The 10,159-nt window shown below is 44.0% G+C and overlaps 1 protein-coding gene across 1 annotated transcript in view; it reads right to left on the bottom strand.

The window, feature by feature from the left end:
• Positions 1 to 545: 545 nt before the first annotated feature.
• The window catches only part of Psmg2 (proteasome assembly chaperone 2), a 15,113-nt gene continuing 5,499 nt past the window's right edge, over positions 546 to 10,159 (bottom strand). Inside the window, exons 3-7 of the mRNA XM_021214334.2 lie at positions 9,346 to 9,413; positions 7,608 to 7,726; positions 6,976 to 7,149; positions 2,269 to 2,389; positions 546 to 832 (exon numbers count right to left, since the gene is read on the bottom strand). Of these exons, the coding sequence (XP_021069993.1) occupies positions 740 to 832; positions 2,269 to 2,389; positions 6,976 to 7,149; positions 7,608 to 7,726; positions 9,346 to 9,413 (575 nt within the window). The 3' untranslated portion in view covers positions 546 to 739. The remainder of the gene's footprint in view (positions 833 to 2,268; positions 2,390 to 6,975; positions 7,150 to 7,607; positions 7,727 to 9,345; positions 9,414 to 10,159) is intronic.

Genomic DNA, 10,159 nt, shown 5'->3' with positions numbered 1-10,159 from the left:
AGCAAAACCCAGCTATGGCACACACCTTTAACCCTAGCACTTCAGAGACAGAGGCAGAGGCAACAGAACTGAGTCTGAGGCCAGCCTTGTCTACACAGTGAGTTCCAGGACAGCCAGGGCTACACACATGAAAAACAAATTGGTTTCACAAGTAGTAACCTTTTCCCTCCCTAGTTTTATCTGACATCGCTGTATTAGTTATTAGAATGACAAGGGCTTCTGATCGCAGCCTTTGTAGGGTGTGTGGACTTGTTTTTTTTGTTGTTTGTTTTTCGAGACAGTGTTTCTCTGTGTAGCCGTGACTGTCCTGGAACTCAATCTGTAGACCAGGCTGGCCTCAAACCCAGAAATCCGCCAGCCTCTGCCTCCCAAACGCTGGGATCAAAGGCGTGCGCCACCACTGCCTGGCAGTCTGTGGACTTCTCACCTCTCAAGTAAAGTAAAGCAAAGTGGGCCTCTCTTCCACTAGGTTTGTGACAATTATTATAGCAGAAGTAGAAAGTTAATACAGTACTGATTGGAAAGGGATATTTTTCAGATAAAACTTTAGGTAATAAAGTTTATTGTACAGAATTTACATTTATTGTATATAACAAACATAACCACCTCTACAACCTCTCTTCTTCGAGGTTTTACTATATCACTCCTAACACATCCTGGGCAGCACACATTCTGTACAGCACACACCCCACAGCCGGTTTTGTGATCTCTGCAGGATGAGGGAGAAACTGAAAACAGATCAAAACAGCGCGGGAGGAAGCCCACTGCCAAAGAGCAGCCGCCAAGAGCTGGGGATCTTCCAAGGCAGGGCAGACGCCGTGGGGCCGTCGCTCTGTAACAACAGGAAGACACTTCATCTTAGGCTTACCATCAAATCTCTCTCTTGGTCTCTTTTATAGCTGGTTTTTATTATTAGGAAAACCAAAGCTATAAGTTTCTGTCTATATAAAATAATAGGTTTCTAAATTTTACCTCAATAATGTGCCAAAATAGCTACAAATATAGTAAATCAAACTCAAGAGGAACTTGAGTGGGCATGGCAGTGTACTCCTGCAGTGCCAGCACTGGGAAGGTGGAGGCAGACAGTCATTGTAACAGTCGTGGTACATAAGACCTTGTCTATTAAATACAAGGTATGTGTGTGTGTGTGTGTGTTTGAGGGGGGGGCGTTTAAAAGAAACAAGGAACTTGCAGAATTGGTGGGGGTTGAAACAAGATCTCACCATATAGCTCTGGCTGTTTTAAAACTCTGTGTAGACAGGCTGGCTTCAAACTCACATTCATCTGCCTCCCTCTGCCTTCTAAGTGCTGTGATTAGGGCAGCAATATCATGCTTGGCCTGTGGTGCTTCTGTGAGGCCTACAGGCTCATTTCTCCGGGTATAGCCTTCATTTCATGGCAGGGAATAATGATCTAGAACTTACTCAAGAGCCATGGTACTGCTCACATGGCCATAGCAATACTTCAATTCCCTAAAGCACTGAAGTGCTTTTACTCTTTTAAGAAGTTGTTAGGAGCACGATGTGATGGCACGTGTCTTTAGTCCCAGCACAGGGAGTCCGAGAGAGAAGAATCTCTGAATTTGAGGCCAACCTTGTCTACATAGAAAGCTCCAGAACAGCCAGGCCTACATAGACCTTGTTTCAAAACCAAACCAGCCAATCAAAAGAATACAATACGGTGGGCGTGGTGGCGCATGCCTTTAATCCCAGCACTCGGGAGGCTGAGGCAGGCGGATTTCTGAGTTTGAGGCCAGCCTGGTCTACAAAGTGAGTTCCAGGATAGCCAGGGTTAGACAGAGAAACCTTGTCTCAAAAAACCAAAAACCAAAAGAACACAATACACAAACAAAACAGGCTGGGTGGCAGTGTCTCGGGCCCATGCCTTTAATCTCAGCACTTGGGAGGCACAGGCATGAGGACCTCTGTAAGTTCAAGGCCAGCCTGGTCTACAGAATGAGTTCTAGACCAGCCGAGGCTACACAGAGAAACCAAAGCTCAGCCATCCCAATGACTGTGACAGGTACAGAGAGCACACTGGGGCACGCGGGACACTCCTGTTTGCAAAACTGCCTGCCGTGAGTAAACGATGAGGTAACAGGTTAGTTAACTGTTCTCACTTAGTTTCAAAACTTTGGCTCAAACTAAAGCCTATGCTGAGATATGTATTTATCGAGCAAACTTTCACCTCTTTAGCCGACCTTACACATAATGCAAGTAATGGGGCAGAGTGAACCAGCACAGAGACTCACGCCAGAGTAAAACTTACACATGGTCTGATTATCTGAAGCCATTCATTAAGGTACTCCACAAGGCTGACTGCATCTGGGATATTGTCCCCTTCTGAAACAAATTTCAGCAGAACTGCCATTTGGATTTCTTTAGAACAGCTACAGGAAATAAAAAGAACAATTCATTGCTTTCTCCTGATACAAGATGCTTCAGTAGTAAGTTAACCTGCCTCGCTGGAATCATATGATTCCTTACCTACCATTGTTTTACACATATTCTACAGCCTGGGGAACAGGCAAGTGTGTGCCTCATTCATTCTCAGGAAAAAACGGCCTTTCTATATAGTCTTCGTTATTAACACAGGAGACATGCTCTGAACTACTTCAAAAGCCTACTCTGAGAGTGGGTTTCAGAAGCAGAGAGACTGAAATTAACAGTCTGGTCTTGTGTGGCAAAGCCTGGTTTCAAGTTTGCTACACAGTTGGAGCTGACCTTGCTTCTGACCCTCCTGACTCCATGTGTCAAGTGCTGGGACTACAGGTGTGAAGCAGCAGCCTCTGCTCCACTCTTAGTAATCGAAAGCTGTGAGAGAAAACTGAGGAGAGGGAAGTAGTAACAAGAAGAAAGGTTATTCCCGAGAGATAGCTTGTTCTGTTTGAGACAGGGTCTCTATGGACCCCTGTCTGTCCTGGAACTCATTATGTAGCCTAGGCTGACCTTTAACTCATAGAGAGATCCTCCTGCCTCTGCTTCTGGAGTTCGAGGATTAAAGGTGGGCAACACCACACTCTCACTATTTACTGACATCTGCAAATTTTATTTTTCATCATCTCTAACCTTATTCATGAATCAGTTGGAATCACGGGAACAAATCAGAATGACAGGATTCTAACTCTGGCTGTCTCCCTCAGCAGATGTGCTGAGTAAGTTCCTTCTGGGTTCTACAGTTTCTCATCTGTATGAGAATCAGGTGCCCTACCTCCACAGACACAGAGGCACACATTGCAACCCTAGCACAGTGGAGACAGAGGCAGGAAACCTGGTGAGCTGGGGTCAGCCTAGGCTATGTGAGATCTGTCTCAGAAACAGAAAAAGCACCAGAGAAGAGGTAGAGGCTGACAGACTGACCAACCAAGAAGCCCAGCCTTGTGAAATTTCATCCTGCAAGTATGGCTGAGAATTCAGAGGCCCAAGTCGACAGCTAGAACCACAATCCGATTTCTGGTTTTCTGCTTGCATTTTGCATCGCCTTAGCATCCGTGTCTCATCTCTCATCCCTCAATTGCGGACTGTGAGACTGTTTACCCTGTCCCTGCTGTGCTGTAGTGCAGACCGGAGCTGCCAGCAGAAAGGGCAGTTACAGGGCATTTTCAGAGGTGACAGACAGGTGCTGCCTGTTGGACATTACCTAAAAGCAGTGATTTATGTCAATTTTCACTTTTTCTTTTACTAAGAGGGCAGTGTATCTGATATAGGTTTCTGTTTGACTTAGAAGAAGCAATAGTGGAGGGTGCAAGGAGGGCTGTGCCCCATGCACAGGAGGCATCAGTACGCAAGAGGTGAACCGAGAGCGGACTGTTGCAAAGTAGAAGTGAGCAAAAAAGAGAGAACATGAGCAGGAGGGAGACACCCTTCAAGGATCTGTCCTGCCAGAGTTTGCTGGGCTAGAGAGAGCAGAGTGGACAGAGCGCCCGGAAGGAGTCAGGTGAGGAGATTGTGGAAGCTCTTGGATGGCCTCTTAAGGAGCAGGAATCATGTGTTGGATAAAATCACTGACAGATTTTACCTGGGGACTGTGGCAACCACTACCTGCTGGTACTGTACATGGTGGTTCAAGCCATCCTTAACGAGATCTGACTCCCTCTTCGGGAGTGTCTGAAGACAGCTACAGTGTACTTACATATAATAAATAGATAAAATCAAAAAAAAAAAAAAAAGAAAAGAAAAAAAAAAAGAAAAAGAAAAAGAAACCATAAGCCGATGCTATGGAGTGAATTGTTCCTTCCCACAATTCATCATGCTGTGGCTGAAGCAGGAAAAAGGGTCTTTACTGGGTAACTGAGGCTCACTGGGGTCCTAAAAGGGGAATCCTAGTTAAGGCAGATCATGGCTGTACATCAAGAGAGCTTTCCTCTGCTGTACAGACACAAACAGCACACCAGCTGTCTGCATCAACAGGAATCTACTTACTCCACAACTGTGAGAGGGGTGCTTCTATTGTCCTGGGCTATCTGGGCCACTGTACTTTGACACAGCATTCTCAGCTGTCTGATACAAGTATCTAGGCTACAAAGAAGGCAGGCCAAATGAGGCACAAGAATAACTCAAAGCTGCTGACGCACAGGGCAGACCAGAGAACATGTAGACCACAGGGTCTCCAGGCTCTGGTGAGGCAATGGCTGAGTGGGTGACAGACAAGGAAGCAACAGCTGAAAGAAATGTCCTAGGAATAGAGTATGTTCTCAGGAAGGAGAGAACGCTGGGATAATGCATAGGTATGGTCAGACACTCAGACAGACAGACAGACAGACAGACAGACAGACAGAAACACACACACACACACACACACANGACAGACAGACAGACAGACAGACAGACAGAAACACACACACACACACACACACACACACACACACACACACACACACGAGAGAGAGAGAGAGAGAGAGAGAGAGAGAGAGAGAGAGAGAGAGAGATATCCAGAAAAGCAAGCTGAATGCTCATACAGTATTTTAGAGAGAAATTTAAAATGTTTTTCAAAATAGAAAACAGGAGAGGCTGGGGAATGCGGCTCAGTGGTAGAGTTCCTACAGAGGACCTGGGTTAAATCCCTACTTTAGGGAAGAGGGGCAAAAACATAAAAAAATCCATAAATAACAAGGAAGAAGTTTAATGTTTTGATCAAAAATAAACTCTAATGTGTCACTGACTGTGGGATTAACCCTGGTAGTGAAAAGAGTAAAAGAGCTCAAAGTGCAGTACCTGAGGTTAGAGACCATGACTGAACTCTGCCTCTGCTATTTATAATTTGTACAGCTTTTAGCAGGTCTTCAACTGTCCCACTTGCGTGGTTAACAAAGGTGCATGTGTCTGCAGTGAATCAGGCATAAGCAGCATGGAGGTGCCAAGCACCATCAGTAGTGGCCACAATGTTATTATTTACATTAGAGTATTAGCTACAATGACTCCACCCGGGTCTGTAAACAGCAACCGAGCTGAAGGGCCACTGATTCTAAGACAGTCCCACAATGTAGCCCTGACTGGAGGCCTCAGCCTCCAAAACATGGGACTGTAGGCGTGTGCCACTATTCCCAGTGAGAGGTTTATTAATTATCTCTGAGCAATAGCAGAGAAGAGATGTGTATGTCTGTGGTGAGCTCTGGCTCACTCATGTCTGTTTTTGAGGAAGCCCAGGGCTGGAGCTCATTTTGCTCTCTGTTCACAGCAGAATGTGGAGTAGAATGCACGGTACTGTCAACAGAAGCTCCTGTAAGTGGTGTCCTCCTTTCATAGCCACGGGCTCTGTTGTCCACGAACTCAATCAGGTACATGATGGAGGAAGAGACAGAGGGGATGCAAGGATAAAGCAAGGAACACGGGTTAGGGCCCGATGCACCAGGAGTCTGAAAACAAACATGGGATGCACGGAAAAAATCTGCAAGAAGAAAGGCTGAGAAAAATATGATAGTGTTCTAGTTCTCACCTTTCCTTTCCTTTCCTTTCCACCTTCTTATTTATAATTCCTAGACTAATCAAAAGCAACTATAGACACATCTAAAATAGTTACAAAGTCACGTTAGTGTGCACGCAGTACATAAAGACAAAATGTTGACAGTGCGACAGAGGGAAGCAGTGCACTTGATGTTAGTGTTAGTTTCAATTAGATAACTTGGAGGTACATGTGTAATCACCAGGGGAACCACGGAGGATCTCACAGAAAGCCTAGAAGTCTGTTTCAGACTTCCAGGTAGAGTGCACGCATGTGTGAACTCATGCATGATGCCTTGAGTTGAGTCCTCTGAACAGTAAACAAGTATAAAACACTGAGGGAAAAGAGAAAAGAATCAGATGTACCACATCAACTACCATAAGAGATGGCAAACAGGGGCTGGTGAGATGGCTCAGTGGGTAAGAGCACCCGACTGCTCTTCCGAAGGTCTGGAGTTCAAATCCCAGCAACCACATGGTGGCTCATAACCGTCCATAACAAGATCTGACGCCCTCTTCTGGAGTGTCTGAAGACAGCTACAGTGTACTTACATATAATAAATAAATAAATCTTAAAAAAAAAAAAAAAAAAAGGGAATTGTTTAAAAAAAAAAAAAAAAAGAGAAGCTTAAAAAAAAAAAAAAAAAGAGAGAGAGAGATGGCAAACAAAAACAAAAGCTGTAAAACTTGCAGAAAACAAACGGCAAAGTACAAGTGTTTTCCCCTCAGTAACTGTTTTAATAACGGATTAAACACTATCCAAAGGACAGAGTATAAATCAGAGTGGTAGTGCATGCTTTAGTTCAAGCCTTGTGGGGGACGGCAGAAGGATCTTGAGTTGGGCTACTACAGTAAGCTGAAGGCCAGCCTGTAGTACAAACAGAAACAGGAGGGGGGAAGCAAGCAAAGAAGCATGGTGGCCTGCAATCCCAGCACGTGGGAAGTAAAAGCAGGAGGGTCAGGGGTTCAAGGACAGCCTGGGCTTCGTGAGACTCTGTGTATAAATCAAGAGTGAGAAAGACACTGAGCCACTCACCTTTCGTCATAGAGTGTTTTTGTGATTCCACCTCCAGGAATGCGAATACAAAACTCAGAATCACTCATCTCAGGGATGCACCGACTCTTTTCCATTTCTAGCCAATTTAGGCTCTTTATTTTATTTTGAACACTCTTTTGTAAACAAGGTGTAAGCAGATACCGGAAGGGAGTACTAAAAAAAAAAATCATATTATGTTTTTAAAAAATTACAAATAACAGAGAAACCCTGTCTCAAAAAACAAAACAAAACAAAACAAAACAAAGATCAAATCTTAGGGTAATAATGACAGCAGTTCATATAATATTTTTTATTATACATAAGTACAATCTAGCTGTCTTCAGACATACCAGAAGAGGGCATCACGTGGTTACTGGGAATTGAACTCAGGACCTGTGGAAGAGCAGTCAGTACTCTTAACCGCTGAGCCATCTCTCCAGCACCTATTTCTATTTCTAATAAATTTTGTCTCATTTAATATTTAAGAGCTCACTCTGGGGAAACATGGTCGAATGTTTGCCTGGAGTGTGCAAGGCCCCGGGTTTGGTCTCCGGCACAATCACACCACACAGCACACACTCCATACATAACAAATGATCATGGTATCAACTGTAAAAAAGGCGAGGACATACCTGCGCAGCTGGGCATCATTGCGGTGATATGAATGGCTGCTTGAGAGAACAATGATCCTGGCACAGCCGCTACTTTCTACCCAGGCCAGCAGTTTTTCACAGAATGACTTGGATTTATACTTCATATGTCATTGAGATAGCAGAAAGAAAATACAACTTGAGATTTCAAAGTGTAAGTACAACCTATGTAACCCTTTCCCTACCAACCTCACATGACAATGAATTACATGGTTTACTGACACTGAAATGATCAGTACTGTCAAATCTACTTACTTTGATTTAACGTATCTTTACAATCATAAAATAAATTGTGAAGAATGTAGAGCTCTATCCTAAGGAAAATGTCCCTTCTCTCATGTACTAAACCAACCACACAGTCATCTACAAGGTATTCTTATTATAAAGTTCACTGTACTATGATCAAAGGAACTAATCAGATGGACACAGTGGGAAGGGGAGGGGAACAGTTAAAGATGTCGACTGCAGGATGAGACTGCAAAACAGAGCAAGGCTGCCTTGACTGCTTCTAAGACTGACAAGATTTTTGGTAATAATCGAGGAGAGTTAAAGACATCGGATGACATTCCAAGTCAGTAATAACGTTGTCAGGGTTGCGAGTGGTGCTGTGATTATAGCTGTCCTTGTCTAACATCTATTCCTCTTCCCATGACTGGATAGAACCCCGAGCCTCATGTCATCACACGTGCTAGGCAAGTGCTCCACTGCTCAGCCCAAGCCCCAGCCCCTGTCCTTGTTCCTCAAAGCCATGTGAACGTTTAAGGATAAAATATACTAGGCAAGTGAGCTTGTCCAAGGCCTTGGGACTAAATCTCTAATGATGACTACAACAACAACAAAGTCAAAATGACACACACCCCAAACATACAAATATAAATGCACTACTGTGGAAAAAAAAAAATCAAACAGAGCATTAGTGACATAGTGGTGGACTTAAATCACACAGTGCCACACACAGAGAGAATGAGAGGTGCAGATGAACCTCACACAGAATGCTGAGGAAAGGAAGCCAGATGGAAAGAAACATCTGCTCTAGGAGTCAGTCTACCTCATGATGATTTACCACATCTCTATGTGTCCTAGGGTGGTTGATAATGTTCTATTTCATGATTTAGAAGAATTTTACTTGTACTTGTTTCCACATATATTTAAGTAAAATAAATTTAAAAGTAAAATAAATGTAAAACACAAGAAAGTATATACAGTTAACTTTTCTACTATACTTTTTTTTTTTTTTTTTTTTTTGGTTTTTCGAGACAGGGTTTCTCTGTATAGCCCTGGCTGTCCTGGAACTCACTCTGTAGACCAGGTTGGCCTTGAACTCAGAAATCCNCCCGCCTCTGCCTCCTGAGTGCTGGGATTAAAGGCGTGCGCCACCACTGCCCGGCTTTTCTACTATACTTTTTTTTTTTTAAATTGTTTTAAATATTTATTTATTATTATATGCAACTACACTGTAGCTGTCTTCAGACACCAGAAGAACGTCAGATCTCATTACAGATGGTTGTGAGCCACCATGTGGGTGCTGGGATTTGAACTCAGGACCTCTGGAAAAGCAGTCAGCACTCTTAACCGCTGAGCCATCTCTCCAGCCCCTCTACTCTACTTTTAACAGGGCATGAGAGCACACACCTGCAGCACCAGAGAGGCCAACTCTAACTCTAGCTACATAAGACTCTGGTTTCAAATAACAAAAACAAGACCCTTCTGAATTTCTGACCTCCTGAACAGATAGTGTCTGAGGACCACCATAGGCAGAGTGTGTCTGGAGGTGGATATGCAGGACAGCTACCAACAGAACCCCCCCTAATCATGGCCATGTTCCTATGCAGTCTCTTGCTCCGTGCAGCTACAGAAAATAGACAGCTTGGACTAGAGACTACTTTATCAGACATCCGGGCCGAGTCTCCCAGGCCCTGGTAAAGGACTGTGCATTCATTCATCTTGAGATGGGAAGCCTGAGGGTTCCAAGGGAGGTTAGACGATTGGTGGTATTACTGTTGGAAGGGGCAGGGTGATGACTGATGACAGTATTTTTGTATGATTGGGCAGTGGTGGGTAGAGCGTTTTCTTTTTTTCTTTTCTTTTTCTTCTTTTCTTTTCTCTTTCTTCTTTCTTTCTTTCTTTCTTTCTTTCTTTCTTTCTTTCTTTCTTTCTTTCTTTCTTTCTTTCTTTCTTTCGTTTTTCAGGGTTCCTCTGTGTAACCCTGGCTGTCCTAGACTTTGCTGTGTTAGGCCAGGCTGGCCTCCAATTCAGAGATCCACCTGCTTCTGCCTCTGCCTCCTGAGTGCTGGGATTAAAGGCGGGGGCCACCAATGCCTGGCTTAGAACATGTTTTGATAAATGATTCACATCTCAAAATTTTTCTGCAGAGTTACCTGCAGAGAACATGTTAAGCCTCATGAGTAATCCACAATTTCTTTCAGTATAAAAATGAAATGAGGGCTGGTGAGATGGCTCAGTGGGTAAGAGCACCCGACTGCTCTTCCGAAGGTCCGGAGTTCAAATCCCAGCAACCACATGGTGGCTCATAA

The sequence above is a fragment of the Mus pahari genome, chromosome 15, assembly GCF_900095145.1.
Source record: "Mus pahari chromosome 15, PAHARI_EIJ_v1.1, whole genome shotgun sequence".
Classification (NCBI taxonomy): domain Eukaryota; kingdom Metazoa; phylum Chordata; class Mammalia; order Rodentia; family Muridae; genus Mus; species Mus pahari.
The sequence above is the reverse complement of the archived record's forward strand: the minus strand, read 5'-3'. Positions and strand labels throughout refer to the sequence as shown.